Source organism: Orycteropus afer, unplaced genomic scaffold (assembly GCF_000298275.1).
Source record: "Orycteropus afer afer isolate SDZICR_OR568_19922 unplaced genomic scaffold, OryAfe1.0 scaffold00018, whole genome shotgun sequence".
Lineage (NCBI taxonomy): Eukaryota > Metazoa > Chordata > Mammalia > Tubulidentata > Orycteropodidae > Orycteropus > Orycteropus afer.
In genome coordinates this window covers 6,883,137-6,900,509 of record NW_006921605.1, presented here as the reverse complement: position 1 = coordinate 6,900,509, position 17,373 = coordinate 6,883,137, and the positions used below count along the sequence as shown (strand labels likewise).

General features: G+C 48.0%; 2 protein-coding genes across 2 annotated transcripts in view; one reads left to right on the top strand and one right to left on the bottom strand.

The window, feature by feature from the left end:
• RECQL5 (RecQ like helicase 5) overlaps positions 1 to 9,707 on the bottom strand; it is a 34,333-nt gene extending 24,626 nt beyond the window's left edge. Inside the window, exons 1-6 of the mRNA XM_007959865.2 lie at positions 9,542 to 9,707; positions 8,242 to 8,363; positions 6,560 to 7,078; positions 5,668 to 5,770; positions 4,484 to 4,595; positions 3,015 to 3,177 (exon numbers count right to left, since the gene is read on the bottom strand). Coding sequence (XP_007958056.1) covers positions 3,015 to 3,177; positions 4,484 to 4,595; positions 5,668 to 5,770; positions 6,560 to 7,078; positions 8,242 to 8,363; positions 9,542 to 9,671 — 1,149 coding nt within the window. The 5' untranslated portion in view covers positions 9,672 to 9,707. The remainder of the gene's footprint in view (positions 1 to 3,014; positions 3,178 to 4,483; positions 4,596 to 5,667; positions 5,771 to 6,559; positions 7,079 to 8,241; positions 8,364 to 9,541) is intronic.
• Positions 9,708 to 10,698: 991 nt separating this feature from the next.
• The window catches only part of LOC103213885 (SAP30 binding protein), a 40,453-nt gene continuing 33,778 nt past the window's right edge, over positions 10,699 to 17,373 (top strand). Inside the window, exons 1-3 of the mRNA XM_042783562.1 lie at positions 10,699 to 10,804; positions 12,645 to 12,754; positions 15,217 to 15,264. Of these exons, the coding sequence (XP_042639496.1) occupies positions 10,699 to 10,804; positions 12,645 to 12,754; positions 15,217 to 15,264 (264 nt within the window). The remainder of the gene's footprint in view (positions 10,805 to 12,644; positions 12,755 to 15,216; positions 15,265 to 17,373) is intronic.

Sequence of the window (17,373 nt, the reverse complement as noted above, 5' to 3'; positions counted from 1 at the left end):
TATGGCATATAATTCACCATGTCTCAGTAAGACACTCTGGGAATTTGAATTGCAACGTCAATAAACATTTATCTAATTTTAGGGAGAACTAATAGCTTCATGTTTTTTCACCTAATCTCTGTACCCAGATTTTGTTTTGTGTCTTTCAATGAGATTTTAGCTCTTTTCATTTAAGGCAGTGGTTCTAAACCCTAGTGGCATCTTACAATCAGTGATTAAAAAAAATCAAAACGAAACTCACTGCCATTGAGTCGATTTCGGCTCATAGCAACCCCCTTTGGGTTTCTGAGGCAGTAAATCTTTATGGAAGCAGATGGCCCAGTCTTCCTTTCAATGAAGGAGGTTTAAGAAAGTCTCATCTTAAAAAAATAAAATCTCTTCTAATAGCCTGTCACATTTATCGCCAGGTATTTTTTCATTTTTTGTTCGTGCAAGTTAAATATATTTCATTTCCATGTTTAGGAGTTACGTTAGTGTAGAGAAAAGTTCCTGGCTTCTAAAATACTGCTCATGTATTCAGCCATCTTGCCAGGTTTTCTCATGAATTCCAGATTTCTAGCAGGGTCTTTGGGTTCCAAGCAGACTTTTGCTGACACTGCTAACTGTGGTTGTGTTCTCCCTGTCTCTCTGAGTTTATACTGTTTTATTCCTGTGGTGGTTCAGTTTGTGTGTCAACTTGGCTGGGCCTGGTTGAGTGGCTGGGCAGCTGGTGGTAGTTATTTTCCCCATGATGAGATCAGCTCCATGGTGGGATCTACCACAAGCAGCTCAGTAGCTGCTTTGGGTATGTGGTCTGCTTCCCGTATATAAGGAGAAGCCTTGGGGAACGAACTTATGGCATGCTTGAACCCTGCATGTAGCTGTGTCATTGCTCAGTAGCCTGCCATGCTCTGCTGACCTTGGGACTTTCAAATGGACTTGAATTCATGGCCTGCCATGTGGTTTGGTAATATCGGGACTGTGCCTTGTTACCTGTCAACCTTGGGCTTGTCAGTCTCAGCAGCGTAGCTATCTAAGTGAAGAAAAAAGCCTCTAGCTTCAGTGGGCTGGGAGCAGGAGGCAGAGGTAAAGCCCAAGGTTAAGGGGGTTTCACCCAGCCCCTAGAGCCTGGCACTTTGAACTTGGACTTAAAGCCTCCAAGCTATAAGAGAATAAACTCCAGCTTGTTAAGGCCATCCCAATGGTGGTATATTCTTGTCAGAGCAGTATAAGGTAAGTAGAAAATTCCTTTACTGTCATTCTGCAGGGGGTCAGAGAGAAGCACTGTGTCCAACTGCTTCTTTTAACCAGAAGTCTGCATCTATCCTTTTGCTTTGACATACAACATTATGCTTTTGGGAGGACTTATCCACGTTAATCTGTGTAGCTTTAGCATGTTCATTTTTAACTGCTGTAGAACATTCCACTGTGTGACTAACCCAGCTTATTCATCTATTATACTACTGGGCAAGGGTTAAGTCCCACTATTATGGCATTGCTCTGGGAGCTCTGGTAGCATAATGCCTAAGGTACTTGACTCAGGCTAACCAGAAGGCTGGAGGTTCAAACCCACCAGCCACTCCTCGGAAGGAAGCCTGGGCAATCTACTTCCATAGTGATACCACCTCAGAAACCCAAGGAGGGGTCGCTATGAGTCGGGGCCGACTTGATGTTACGTAACAACAACAACAACATTATGGCATTGCAGCAAACATCCTTGTGCCCATTGCCATACACATGTGACACCTTGTCTACCGAGTAGTGGAATTATCGAGTCACAGAGCACCAGCGTCCTCATCTTTATAGGTACCACCAACTCTCCTCCAAAGCAGTCATACCAGTGCAGATTCCTAACAACACTGAACAGCTACCCTTTCCCCACATCCGCACCAACAGCGAGTATAAAGCCTTTTCACATTTTTGCCAATCTGAGAGGTGTAAACAATAGCTCATTGTTTTCCATTTGATTCCTACAAGGCTAAACACCTCTTTGTATATTTCTTAGATGTTTTGGATTCCTTATCCATGAAACGCCCATCCATAGTTTTTGCATTATGGTTGGGCAACTTTTTTGTTATTTACCTGTAGGAGTTGAGTTCTCCATGTATTCAGTCAATTGTATGTATTATAAGTATCTCTCCCAACAATAGCTCATTTTTCTATTTATTTATGGTGTCTCTCATTTAGGAACTATTTTAGTTTTAATCTAGGTAACAAATCAAGTCTTCCTTTGTGGCTTCTGCTTTTTAAATCTTGACCTACTGTTCTCTTCCTCTGGGTCATGAAGCATCTTCTAGTTTTCACGTTTAGGTTTTTAATCTACCTGTATTGATTTGTGTAAGAGACGAGGCAGGGATCTAATTTATCTTTTTCCAGCACCAGTTATTCAACCATTCATCCTTTTCCTGTTAATCTACCTCCCATATACCAAATTTCCTGATATACTTGGGTTTGTTTTAGGCTCTCTACAAAGACTGTATGACCAGTGAAAAATAAATGGTTAAAGACAGAAACCAATAACTTACAACAATATGGGAAAATCTTTACATAGCAATGCTAATTAAAACAAGACAGAACTATAATCTTGACTATAAAATAATGAGTACAGAAAAGACTGTGTCAAGGTAAACAAGTGATAAAGGTCTTACCTGCTTATTGCAAGTTGCCTAGCCACCCACCATACCATTTTCTTTCCCCACTTAACACACAATAAGGAGCACTGGTGGTGCAGCGGTTAAGCACTCAGCTGGTAACTGAAAGGTTGGTGATTTGAACCTACAGCGACTCTTCAGGAGAAGGACATGGCAATTTGCATCCACAAGATTTATAGCCTTAGAAGCCCTATGGCTTACTCTGCCCTACAGAGTCACTGGGAGTTGGAATTGAATTGACGGCAACATTTTTTTTTTATAGTGACACCCTTGGCATACCTTCTAGGCCCAGGAACACCTCTCTCTACCTGGGTTCAGACATGAGCCGTGTGAAATGGGAGAATGGGGGGTTCAGACAGGAGGAACCTACTGCCCAGGACTTACCTGGAGTTTTGCTACTTCCTTCCTGATCAGGAAGCTGACTTGGTCCCGGTCATTCCTGGAGTAATAGAGACGGCACCAAGAAGGCTTTCCATCCCTGCCAGCTCGGCCAGACTCCTGGTAGTACCCTGCCATAGACTTGGCAATATTCCAGTGGGCAACAAACCTGCAGGGCCCAAAGGGACAAGCAGCCTGAGACGTGGCAGGAGAGCTAGGGGAGGAGCGAGTGGTCCTGCCTCAGGCCTGTGGGGCTTTCTCACCATGACCAGGAGCAAGGAGGCCATGGGGAGGAGGCAGAGAGAGGCCCCAAGAGAGCATGGCTAGGGCAACTGCACCATCAGCAGGGCTCCCTGCCATGGAGCAGCCCAGCTTAGAGGCCACAGAGGAGTTACGTGGGCAATTCCAACATGCATGGGGAAGCCCAAACAACCCAGAGGCCAAGTGGAATACATACAGGACTTTAAGAAACAAGATCAGGCTCTGTTACGTATGAGCTGCACCACCCTCAGTAAGTCCTTTAACTTCTTTAAAAGGAAAACACATGAAACCAGTTGCTATCATGATGATGCCAACTCATGGAGATCCATGTATGTCAGCTATGGGCCTGCTTATTCAGCTGTATCAGTTAATCGTTACAATCACCACCAGGTGAGGTAGCCCATTTTACAGACAACGAACTTGAGCTTCAGAGGGGTAAATCTGTACAGGTCACACAGCAAAGGACCCAGACAGCCAGGACTTGAGTCTAGCGATGTCTGGCTCTAACGTTTGCTCCTCATGCGACAGAGCAGACCGAGGGTTCAGACTCCAATTCCAAAGTCCATGTCCTTTCCATCGCAGTCTGCACAACTGCCCCCTGGTCAACTCAGAGTCACAGTAAAGCTCAAGGAGGGCATGTGTGCCAAAACACACCTTAAACCCTACCAGGATCACTACTGGAGTTCATCAGAGCTTGGAACTTTGGATTGTAGCCCAAAATGTCTTCCAAGGTTTGGGCCCGTGGCTGGGCTGGAGGTAAAGGCTTCCCACCAATTGCCAGGGTAGGGCTGGCAGCTAGGGTATCCCCATTTCTTCTAGACTGTCAGAAAACAGCAACAAGGAATAGGAATGGTGGTAACAAGATCTTTGCCTTTGACTTCTCGTAGGGAGCAGTTTAAAATAGTTACTTCCCTTCCAGCCACCTAGCCAGGTCCTGTCTGCTAAGAAATGCAAAGATGGGCTCTGGTAATGGATAAGGTGGGGGTTCTGCATGCTGCCTGCTTTCCTGAGGGAGTGATAGAACTATGTTGCAGAGAGTCACCTGGCAGCAGGTACACAGAAACTTTTTAGGGTTCACGCTGTGTACTAGAGACCCACGTCCTGCGGCCTCGTCCCCTCTGACTCCAGAAGGCACATACAGGCCTGTTCCTCTGGGCAATGGACCAGGCAGCCCATTCTGAGCCAGGACGCTAAGGCGAGGAACCACAACGCACCTGACATTGGCTTTGTCCACTCCCATTCCAAAACTAATGGTGGCAACAATCACAGGGACCTTCTCCTCCATCCACTCATTCTGGATCAGTGTTCTCTCAGGAGCCTTCAGCCCTGCAAAGGAGAGGGAAGGTGGGGAGCGAGCTTGCGTTCTTGTAGGAAGACCAGGGTCTACACTGTGCCAGGCACTTCACAGCCCCCGAATCCACTTCTTACTGGCTGCGTAAGCCTAGGCTGGGCACTGGCTCTCACAGAGCGTCCGCTAATAAACACAAGACCCTATTCTGTGTGTGGCACAGCATGCTCAACAGACATGAGCCAAGCAGCAATACATCCCCATGCCCACAACAAGGAAAATGCTACCCCCACTTTATAGAAAAGGTAATTAAGGTTTGGGGAGGTTAAGCAGCCTGCTCTCGGTTACGTCGCTAATAAGGAGCAGAGCCAAGATTCAAGCCCAAGTCCACTGGCCTCCACAGCCTGCGCTCTTTCTCTAACACTAAGACCCAGGGTTATAAAAACTGATCACTGAGTGTTCCTTCCAGCACATCCCAGAAAGCAGGGCACCACAACCACTGGAAGGGCCTCCAGAGAGAGGAAAATCACTGCCAGCCCAAGCGTTCAGCTTAACGAGCCCCAGAGACCACTGCTGGATGGTGAGCTCCGCAAGCTGAAGTTAGCTAAATGCTCTTATAGGTCAGACAATCTCCCCCAAACTCAGGCTGCATGTAGCTGTTTTAAAGATGTGTCTGTCCCTTAGGGGACACTGAGCTTCTGTTAAGGATGATGGAAAAGTTCGGGAGTGGTTAATGGTGATGGCTGGACCACATGATGAACACAGTTAATATCGCTGAACTGCACAAGGGAGGATGGTTGAGATGGCAAATGTTTCCCTACCTAAATGTTTACCACCATTAAAAAAAAAAAAAAATGGGAAAAAACAAAACTTATCAGCAGCTGCTGGGCTGAGTAGAAAGGAAAAAAATTCAGGAGTACATTAGGGTTGCAGACCCCATTCTTGTCTAGGTCCTTTTAGTGGCTTTAAGTGAATCACATTAGCTCTGCCTGAGATCCGCAAAGAGAAAATGGACCCCCTGATGGTCCAGGCTCCCTCATCAGCGGGCCTGACGATCTGCTAAGAGGCCTCTGAGAACGAAGAGGGCCACGTGGCCTGGGCGGCCCTTACCTGCGTGGTAAGCCTTGGCATTCACACCCCGGTAGCTGAGCTCCATTGCCAGCTGTTCGCAAGCCTCTCTGGTTCTGCAGTACACTATGCCGCAGCCTGAAAACTGGAGACAGGGGAAGAAAGTGAGCACTGGGAGGAACAGAAAGAGCAGCCTCGGTTAAAGCACAACCAAAGCCCAAACCACACCCACTGCCGTGGAGTCCATTCTGACTCACAGCGCCCCTAGAGGACAGAGTGGAACTGCCCCATAGGGTTTCCAAGGCCGTCAGTCTTCACAGAAGCAAGGCCCAAACCACACCCACTGCCGTGGAGTGGATTCTGACTCACAGCACCCCTACAGGACAGAGAAGAACTGCCCCACAGGGTTTCCACAGCTGCCATCTTTATGCAAGCAGGCTGCCATGTTTCTCCTACGGAGCAGCTAGGGGTTTGAACCACCAACCTTTCAGTTAGTAGTCAAGTGTTTATCCACCATGCCACCCAGGGCTCCTTGTTATAGCTCAATCTGCCTCAAAAGAAGCCATACACTCTTCCTCTAGTCAGCCTCAGCAGAGTCCTCAGAGGCAGCACACCAGGAGGGCTCTGCCATTTTCTAACAAGGCAGAACCAAACCAGTTCAGCATGCAACCTATTAACTCCCTGCCTCCTCCCCTCCAACCCTTGTATCAGTCTGTCAGGGCCTCACACAGAGGGGCTGGCTTCCTTTCCACAGAAGGCTCCAGAACAAGGGAACCCCAGTAAGGGGAACAATGCCAGAAAGCAAAGGGGACCACTCTCGTAGTGCGAGAATTTTAAGCAGCTTTGGCTAGTCCTGGTTAAGTAAACCAGAAAATGAAAAGCAGACAGCACCCAGCCCTAGATGCATCTTGGCCCCCCAACCTCAGTGCCTCACCCCTTTATCAGCCTTTTGCCCGAGAGCCTTAAGGCAGAAGTCCTTTAGGTTCTCGTACGGGTCAGAGAGCAATTCCTTGAACTGCACATCATAGAAGAGGTTGGCCCGGAAGCAGGGAGTCTTAAAAGTGGCTACTGGAGGCTTCAGGTGCAGGGCAGCAAACACATCCTCCTGGACCTGTGGGGTGGCTGTGGCGGTCAGAGCCACACATGGGGTGTGTGACAGGCGGGAGCGCAGGGCGCCCAGACGCAAGTAGTCAGGACGGAAGTCATGCCCCCACTGGGAAACACAGTGCGCTTCATCCACTACCAAGTAGGAGAGCAGGTGGCGGGAAAGGAGGGAGTTGAGGGTGGGCTGGAAGGAGGAGGACGCGGCCATCTCAGGGGTGATGTACAGAAGTCTGGTCTGGGGCTTTTCTTGTTCCAGGTCAGAGAGCAGCTCCTTCTTCTCCTGCGCCGAGAGTTTTGAGTTCAGGGAGCCCACAGGGACCTTCAGGGCCAGCAAGTGGTCCACCTGGTCCTGAGGGCAGACGGGAGACAGGTCACAGACAGAACTGTAGTTGACCCTTAGGACTCAGTGCCAGAAGTCACTGGGATGCCCTGGGGCATTTCCCCATTACAGCTTCCCCCACCCTCCAGCACAGCTTCTCTGTGAATTAAAGGAACACAGAATGTGACACGGCTGCAGCAGCTCCGGAGCCCCACACTCCTGGATTTAATCCTGGCTCACATCATCGCCACGTGCACTTTGGCTGCTTCTAAACCTGGTGGCACAGTGGTTAAGTGCTCGTCTGCTAACTTAAACGTCACAGCTCGAGCCCACCAGACACTTCACAGGAGAAAAGGCCTGGTGGTCTGCTCCCATAAAGACTACAGCCTAGGAAACCCTACGGGGCAGTTTTACTCTGCATGTGGGGTTGCTACGAGTCAGGACCAACTTGATGGCATACAATGACAAATCTCTGAGACTCAGTTTTCTCTTTCTTTCTCTTTTTCCCCTGAGAATAAAAATAGCTATCACCTAATAGGATCAATACAAGGAGTAAATAAAATAATGTATGTAGAAGACCTAACACAACGTCTAAGACCTGATAAACACTGAGTATTTTTCTTGTTCTTCTTGGTCCTGATCTCCCTGCCGTCATGGTGGATGGCCTTCAACTACAGTGCCACACTTCCTCAATTCTGACCCTACTAGCCTATCTGCAGGCCTTAAATACAGCCAGATGGACAAAGCAGATGCTACCTAGGTCCCAGTCAGTTTCCTGTTTGTTTCTGCCTCACATCCCTGTGCCCCTGCAGAAGCGAGCAGACATGAGGGGTTCTCTCCATCAACTCAGCTCTCTGTCATCTAACTGCATCTCTTATCCCAGCATCATGCATGCACATGTGTGTACATACGACAGTGACTGTGTATGCGTGTACAGATACTGTGCCATCTCCCTCTGGACACAGAGGAACAAAGGAGGGTGAGGTCCATCAAAACACAGAGCTCACCCAGTGACAGGCGCTGACAGAGAAACTCACATTTGGGTAACTCGGAAAGCCGTTACAGAGGGTACAGTAGGCAAATCAGAGAAAATGGGAGACAACAGCTCAAATAAAGGAGAAGTGAAATTGCCAGCTATCAGAAACCTGGTCCTAGTCTTTTCTGGCTACCATCTCCATCCCCTGAAGCCTCACCTGAATCAGAGCAATGAGAGGAGAAATGACGATGGTGATGCCTTTGGCCAATAAGGCAGGGAGCTGATAGCAGAGGGACTTTCCTGCCCCTGTGGGCATGCACACAAAGACATCCTTGTCACCTGCAAAAACCCAAGACACGAGCAACAGCTTAACACTTCTTGCCTTCTCCTGCATCAAAGTTATTTAACATTAAAGAGAACATAGGAAAGCCACCTAGTGGAGAGTATGGCACATGGGAGGGTCTCAGTATAATATTAATTCTCTTGCTGTCCTTTCTATGAAAGTGGGTATGTGAAAAGGACAGTGATCCTGGGAGATTTAGAATGTGCACAGCTTAAACACACAACTATCTCTGGTAATGACAGTAACAACTGAGAGTAAAAAATCTGAGTCTGCTGGGAAACAGATGATTGAACTAAACAACCATGGAAGCAGAATACTGCTGGATGAATGGACAGATCCGGGCAGACAATGGAAGCACAGCACTTAGGGGCCTTTGTTGATAAATATATCACCAATATTAACACTAGGAGCTCTGGTGATGCAATGCTTAAGCAGTTGGCTGTTAACCAAAAGGTGGACAGCTTGAACCCATCTAGCCACTCTCTGGGAGGGAAGTCCTAGAGATGTGTTCCCATAGATCACATACTAGGAAAACCTATGGGGAAGTTCTGTGCTGTCCTATAGGATCACTATGAGTTAGAATAGACATGATGGCACACAACAACATTAACACTGATGACCCTCTCTCAACAACCTCCACTTGTCACCATATGTCGTATTCACAGTATTATTACTATTCCTCTTCCTCTCTGGTGGTTCAAATCCACCAGCCACTCCACAGAAGCATGACTGGGCAATCTGCTTCCATAAAGATTTACCGCCTCAGAAACCCAATGGGGTTGCTATGAATCGGAATCGACTCGATGGCAGTGGTTTTGCTGTCTGTTTTTTTCCCCTCTGGAGCCCAGGCCATTCACTCTTCAGCAAGGAGATTACCCAGGTCAGTGTATGAAGTGGGCTATTCACATTGGCCTACACACAAAGGAACAAGAATGGGAATCTAGGAACGGTTTCCAAACACAATCTGTAGCTCTGGCTATGAAAGGAAAGAACCAGAACACCCGGTGTGGCTCTGCCAATAAGATGGCATGCTGTGGGTGACCAGTCTACGAGATTTCCAAATACACTTATGAACCGAGGAGGGGGAGGCAGGCAGGGTGAGGAAGAGGGTGTTCCTTACAGTGCTACAAGATAGCCAACATAAAGTGAAACGCAGGTAGCTTGGTAATGTTACCTTTCACTACAGCCATGGTCGCACTCTCCTGTAAAGGTGTCTTAAAAGAGTCAAACCCAAAGACCTTCTTCAACGTGCTCCGGACTCGCCGTTCGGGGCCCAAGGTAAAGGAGGAAGGGTGGGTGCTCATCTTGGTGAGAGACAGTGGCCAAAAGTTAAGGCAAATGTGATGATCATGATTGCCACAAAAACCCTCCGTTATGCTTTAAATACGCAGCCTACTTTTCTGAGTATAAATTTGTTCCATTACACTAACAAGCCCTAGTGTAGCAGTGCTTAAAGCACTCAGCTGCCAACCGAAAGGTTGACGGTTTGGCCCCATCAGCCGCTCTGCAGAAGATGTGGCAGTCGGTTTCCTACAGAGACAGCCCTGGAAACCCTGTGGGGCGGTTCTACTCTATCGTCTAGGCTCGTTATGTGTCGGAATCCACTTGAAAGCAAGGGGCGGGCTTACATTAAAGTCATATACTCAAACGATATAGCGGCGGGCGATTAACATTCCTGAGTATAGTAATTAACATCTCCGCTTTCACGCTCAGTGAAAATTTTAAAAATGGAACCATCCCAGGCCACAGTGTAGCTCAGAGCTGGAAAAAAATACGAATATTTTCGGAATAGTTTGGAGACTGGGGAGTCTTCTGCTCCTTCTTTGATAAGTACCATCATGACCATGCTTCTCCCCAGGCCCCTAACCCCTTCCTCCCACGCCTCAAAGAAGAGCTCTTTCCTCTTGCTCCTCTGAGCCCCAGATCCGCTTTTTTCCCTTTTTCCAACGAGGCCTCCTTCCCCTCACCCCAAGATATCAGCGCCGGCCGTGGGCCGCCCGGGACAGAAGGGCTCCAGCCGGGCTGTCGCTGCCTGCTGACTCAGGAACTACTCGAAGTCTCACAAACGCCAACCCCAACCCTCGGAAGCCTAACAGCAGGGTACTCAGGGTGCTGGAAAATCCCCACACAACCTTATATCCGTCGCACAATCACTACGTAACGAGACCGTTAGCGCGAGGGGCAGGGCCAGGCGCAGGAGTGGCGTTTTGATTGGTTCCTGGTCTGTAACAAGCGCAAGGTCTCCTGGGATCCGGAAGAAGTCTCCTTTCCATACCGAAGTCGGCTTCTTTGAGTCATAGAAGTGAGCCGCGCCGGTCCTGTGGGAATAAGATGGCGGGGAAGAAGAATGTTCTGTCGTCTCTGGCAGTTTACGCGGAGGATTCAGAGCCTGAGTCTGACGGCGAAGGTGGACTCGAAACAGCAGGCAGCGCGGCTGGTGAGGCCTGAGTGGGAAGGGAGAATCGGTGTCTGCCCTAGCGGAGTGGGAGGAGAAAAGATGGTCTTTGTGACCCAAGTATCGAGCCCCAGAGCCCCAAACCGTGGGGTGTTGTGCGGGACAAAGCGTCTGAGGCTCTGGAGTAGGAGCGAACCATCTGCTTTCGTTGATAAGCATATTCTGCCGAAACTTGTTGCAAATCTTTTTTGTTCGGGACATCATGTTGAGCAGAGGGGTGGACAGAGTGGGAGAGGGATCCGAGGCTATGGAACTACTCCTTATTCCCTCCAGGCTCGTCGTTTGATGGGAGAAAGCCATAAGTAAACATACATCGAGGGAGATAAAGATTGTGTCTTGTTAAATTGTTGTTGTGTTGTTGTTAGGTGCCGTGGAGTCGTCTCCAACTCACAGCGACCCTATGCACAGCAGAACGAAACACTGCCCGGTCTTGTGCCAGCCTCACCATCCTTGCTATCCCTGAGCCCATCGTTGTAGCCACTGTGTCTGCCCATTTCGTTGAGGGCCTTCCCCTTTTTCTCTGACCCTCCACTTTACAAGCATGATGTCCTTGTTCAGGGAATGGTCCCTTTTGACAACATGACCAAAGTAGGTGAGACAAAGTCTGGCCGTTCTCTCTTCCAAGGAGCATTCCGGCTGCACTTCTTCCAGGACAGACTTGTTGGTCTTTTTAGCAGACCATGGTTCTCTTAGCATTCCTTTCCAAACTGTGTTAAATTAGTAATTTTTAATTAATGTGTCACATCTTGGAGCTTATGAAATACATACATCTGATCTCTACTGTGAAGTATCTAATTCTGTAGCTGTGGGGTAGGATCTGGCTCTTTGTGAATGCCTTGCTTTGTGAGTTCTTTAAAGCTCACTAGTGATTGTGTTGCTCTGCCTAAGCTGAGAATCATACTGTTAGAGAACAGGAGCTGGAGAACCAGTTGCCTAACGTGCCTGAGCCCTAGTTTCTTCATCTGGAAAGTGAAGAGGGTTGGCATAAGTTGTTGTTGGTTGCCGTAGAGTTGGTGACGTGAGGTGCAAAACGTTGTCCAGCCCTGAGCCATCTTCATGAGCTTTGGTATGTTTGAGCCCATTGTGAAATAGGTTAGCTCCTCTCACATTTTGTTGTTGTGTGTGATCTTGTCCAGTGAGGAGGTTCTCTAATGGTTTCTCAGTAACATATAGGTTTTTGCTTTGTTTTAGACATAGGACAAGATTTTGCTTCCCAAGGAGGTATGATTGAGGATTCCATGGAATGCCCTGTGGTGAAGGTCCTGTTCCTGGAGGGTTCACACAGAAGTGAGAAAGACAGTGTCTGTCTTACAGGAGAAGACAAGTGACTGATAGAAAGTAGAGATATGCATGTCAAAAGAGGTGTTCAAGAGCTATAATCAGAGAAGGGGAGACATCAGTTGGCGTAATGCACAGACTGAAAAGCATTACAAATGTTTATGTTTAGTACTTACTTTTTCTTCTCTGCTCAGCTACTAAATTGTAGCCTTGCCAAGGGCCAAATCTAGATCTACAGTTACTTGAGATGGTGGTGCAGTGGTTAAAGCATTCAGCTGTTAACCAAAAGGTTGGCAGTTCTAACCCACCAGCCACTCCATGGGAGAAAGATGAGGCTATCTGCTTCCATACAGATGTCCAGCCTTGGAAACCCTATGGGGCAGTTCTGCTGTGTCCTGTAGGGTTGCTATGAGTTGGGATTGACTCGGTGGCAGTAGGTTTGGTTTTAGTTTTATTTTCTTCAGAGTTGGTCCTAGCCTCTCAAGTCACTGAGAATTTTCTTACATTTTTTTCCCATTAATTTTCCTCTTTTCCTCTCTTTCAGAGGAGAAAGGTGGATTGGTATCTGAAGCCTATGGAGAAGATGACTTTTCTCGCCTCGGGGGGGATGAAGATGGTTATGAAGAGGAAGATGATGAAAACAGCAAACAGTCGGTAGGTAAATCTCCCCAAACCCAGAGCCACTCAAAGCACCACTCTGCTTGTCAGAGATTTTTGAACTGTCCTCGTGCTTCCATTTCATGGCTCGTTTCATCCTCCCATGCCCAGCTCTCAGCCACACATAATTTTTGGTATCAGTTGAAGAAATAAAATACCTGGGCCATTTTATATTCATCTTTGAATTGAAGTCTAGAGGAGAAAAGTAGTGGGCTGTTCTGTTTAACCCAGATATCAGTGGGTGTTTGTGTTGGTTTTCCCTGTTGAGATAATTTATTCCATTTGCAACAGTGCATTCCTCCAGATCAATGTATTGTTTATATCTGCAGTCGACTCTTAATATTTTTAATGTTGGTTGGAGCTCACTCAGATCTTTCGGTTTATCAAAAAGGTTATAAAAGAAAATGACTTTGTTTTCACTCACGTTGACCTTTCCTCACTTCTTTCTTGACATTTTATTTGGCACCTTTTATCAGGGTGCCTTTGATTCCTGATCACAGGTCTTGCCTAGTGCTAACAAAGGAAACTTGTGCTTTATTGGCAAGAAAGACTTTAGATACACAATCACCTGAGCAACATAAGCTGGAATTTAAACGTTTGAAGAAAGAGCAAGACAATCTGAGGCTGGTGCTTAGCAAACAGGCCTACAAAGCTACTGATGTACTAGACTGCCCACTTAGCATCAGCTTTGGTGGAAATAGTGCTACTTACTATTTGTTTGAAACAGTGTTGTGTTCTGATACTTAAATGTTGCCTGAAAGCTTTCCAAATAAAGCAAATAGGTCTTTATATTTTATGTTCTCTTGGGAGATAGCTTGTGCCATCCATTACTGCTGATAGTTCAGAATTGATTGAAGTTGTTCAGAAAACTTAGCAAGTTGCTTTCTTTCCCTGGCTTTTCTCAGGAGTATACATGCTGCTTTGACATCTGTAATTACTCATTCTAAGAAGTCTGCATGGTGTGTGTTTTTGAAGTGTTGCTCTGTATTTGCCTTGCTTAGAATTTTCATCCATGTTTAAGCTTTGTTTTCTATTTGGGTGAAATCCTCCTATCACATCCAAATACAGACATTCTGAAGCGTGGCTGTATTTGGCCGCGCTCCACCTGTGATGTTGTTTTGTCACGATTGGTTTTATTTTAAGAGGATTATGGAGATTGTATTTAAAACCTTTGGTTCCCCAGCACCTTCGATGACAGTATCAGCATAGTTTATTCACGTCTCTATATGGCGTTTCTGTTGGTACCTGGAGTGCTGTTTAATGTTTGGGTTAAAGTGTAGCTCATCTGAAAATAGCAGTTTCAAATGAAATGTCATTTGTTTCTGCATGTTAGTTAAAAGACTCCTGGGCATTAGGAGTGTTCTGGTAGCAGATGTGAACATGGACGTAGCTAGCTAGCAGGGTGGCTGGTCCAGCTTCTGTTCCTGGTCTTTGATGTTCATAGCATTAGCTCTAATGATCAGTGAAGTTGTGGTCCCTGATGGTGCAGTGGTTAATGTACTCAGCTGCTAACCAAAAGGTTGGCACTTCGAACCCACCAGCTACCCTGTGGGAGAAAGATGTGACGTTCTGCTCCCGTAAATGTTACAGCCTTGGAAACCCTATGGGGCAGTTCTACTCTGTCTTCTAGGTTCATTATGAGTGAGACTTGACTTGACAGCAGTGGGTTGGGTTTGGATCTTTTATTTTTCGAGTGGTTGACTGTAGCCAGTGCATGCCATAGAAAGGGCCCTTCCCACACGGTGATTTGTGTCTGACAGCCTCATTTGAATAAGGCCTGAGTCTGCACAGAATGGGTCAGGGGCAGTTTTGCCAGAGCTTGGGTGGTGGGCAGAGCCCTTTGAACCACACACTGGAGAGACTGGGCATTGCCCTTTGGCCCTGCGTTTCCGGGGTCATGAACCCTGGTCGTTTGGTGCCTTCCTTCACGCTGTTCATGTCGGCACAGGCTGCTGGGTTGAGGTATTGAAGTATGATTGTGTGTGACTCCCAGTAGTGGTGAGTGATATCATGTGGGGTGGGGAGGACCACACACAACTAAGTCTGATATATTTGTGGGTATGAAAAGCAAAGAAGGGAAAAAAGGTTCATAATCCTGGTTTATACCTGACATTTCAGTGACACTCTGCCTGTTTTATCCCGTAAGGCTGGTCCCACTCTTTCGGAAGCAGCCTTTCCCCTTCTGAATGGATCGGATTTTCAACTACATGGGTGTCTTCATTAGTGGGGACTGTGGCACCCCTGGCATGGCTGTTGAGTTTGAGATGCTGATGTTCTTTCTTCCGATCATCTCCCTCCCTTCTCTCGCTCTCTCTCTCCAGGCCGCATGCTAAGGGAGGGGTTCTTGGCAGGGCCACTGAGGCTGGGTAGCTGGGCTGCTTGTACCAACCCTAATTGTGTATGTGAGAACGCTCAGGCTACTCCTTTAAGCTTAATGCTATAAATTCTTTGTCTTGTAGGAAGATGACGATTCAGAGACTGAAAAACCTGAGGCTGATGACCCGAAGGTATTTGGTGTTGGCTGCAGTAGGTGGGTGGGTGGATGTATGAACAAGGTGTTTTAACACGATGGTGCAGTTCATATGTCTGGTCAAGATTTGTCCCGCTAACACGCTGTGCAACCCTGTACAAATCATCTGGGAGAACCCAGCCTTATAAAGAAGGAGCCCACCCAGCGATGAGTAATCCCAAGGCAGATTGGGGTTCCAGCCCTGCAGCTGGTGCCAGAGCTCAGAGTAGAAAGGAGAGGCCAGGCTAAGTCCAGTGGCCCACCTGCCCTGGCATCCCAGGTGGGGCTTTGTGGGGCCCCTGCCCCTGTGGTTAGAGGTAGGACTGTTTCTAGAATCTGCTGGGAAGCCATAGGGCGGCCTTGCACCCTCTGGGTTCTCCTTAGTCTTCCAGAAGTGAAGAAGGGCCACAGGAGAGTCAGCTGCAATGAGGCCTCTCCCCCAGCAGTGGGCGCTGAGCACCCTTGTCTCCCAGGGCGTGCCCTCCCATTCTCAGGTAAGCTGTGCCAAATGGTCTTTCTTGAAACAATATACTGTTTCATCTATTCCTGTCGTGGTAGCAGCTGTGAGTAATTAGCGGTGTTTTCTGTCACCCGTTGCTGGCCCTGTTGGGATGGAGGTTCAGACCCCTTTGGGTTGGGTAGGATTGCTGCACTGTGTACCAGGGCCCAGGAGAGTGTGCTTAAGGAGGAAATGCTATCTAGGGGAAGAAGACTAACTTCATTACCCTGGGGGAATAGGGACCAAGCTTGTCATTAAAAACCACTTTGAAGCCAAGGGAAACCTTCAAGGTGGCCTGGTGGAATTTAGGAAAATGGTGTCAGATTGTTGTCCAAACAAGGGTGTGCCCTACAATGGAGTGCACTGTGCACAGCCGTTGACTCAAGCTGGTCAAAGGCTGTGGGTGATGCAGAGGAGAGCACGTTTTACCAAGAGCAAAGGCTTGGCAGCAACACGTGCAGGAGAAAGTTCCTCTGGGAACTGCACATGCAGTCTCCTCTCTGCACCAAGTGAGGATCCCAGGCCCCAGAACTTGTCCAAGCCTTCCTAGCAAGAGGGCGTGGGGCAGACCCGTGGCATCATTCTGGGCCGTCACAGCTTGGCTCTGGTTTGCAGAAAGGAAACCAGTCAGCAGTGTTAGTATCCTTACTCTTAGTACCTGGGCCTTAGTCTGCCCACCCCCGCAAGCCAGGGGAGCCACTCCGTGTGACCCAGTCTGGGGCTTCAGTTGCTGGGGAGAGGAGGTGGCTTAGGGCCTGGAGGCATAAAGTGCACAGCTGCCTGCTTTCGGCCAGGGCTGGACAGCCTCCTGGGAGGCGGGCTGGAGAGCAGGGAACATGCACTTCACCTCTGCAGTAGTCCCTGGACAAATGCAGCAAGCCCAACGGTAAATCCCCTGGCAAGAGCATGGTTATGAGGGAGTGGCCACATGACAAACAAAAAGAGGTACCACTGCTCTGTCTGGGAGCAGTGGAACAAGCTGGGGAAAACAAAATATAGCTGGGAGGTGTGCGAACGTTGCACTCAGCTTCCCCTTTCGGAACCTCCTGTCACGGTTGGAATGACTTGTCTTTTATGTTTGCTTCTTGCCTGGTGTGCTTTATTGGACCATGTCAGCCATTTGAGTTTTGAGTCTGAATGTGGAAAGGAAACTTTACGTGGAACAATTTCTGTTACTTTTGAGGAGCCCTCTGAATGAGAACACAGCAAATGCAGCCCGAAAGCAACTTGACTCATGGAGAGCCGCAGGCAGCCCACTAGCTCACATGTTCGTGGTCCCAGTGGCCGCCAAAGGCCCGCCAGGGGCATAGTGAAAGGTCATGTGGCCTCTCCAAGGGCCGCAGGTAGTCCCCAGCACGGGTTTCTGTGACGTCCTTGCCCTCGTGCTGTCCCTCCCTGGCTTCCCCGCCTGCCTAGTGTGGGTCAGACCGGGTTTACATGGCGTCTGTCTCTAGCCCCTCTGCCACCTCTGTCCCAGAAACTTTCTGGCACATTTCAGTTTTATTGTGATTGGTATTTAACAATATTTTGGATACTTTGGAGCATGTCGCTGGTATGAAGTGTAAGTGTATGAAGTGTAAGTGTATGAAGTTACATACTGCCTTAAGT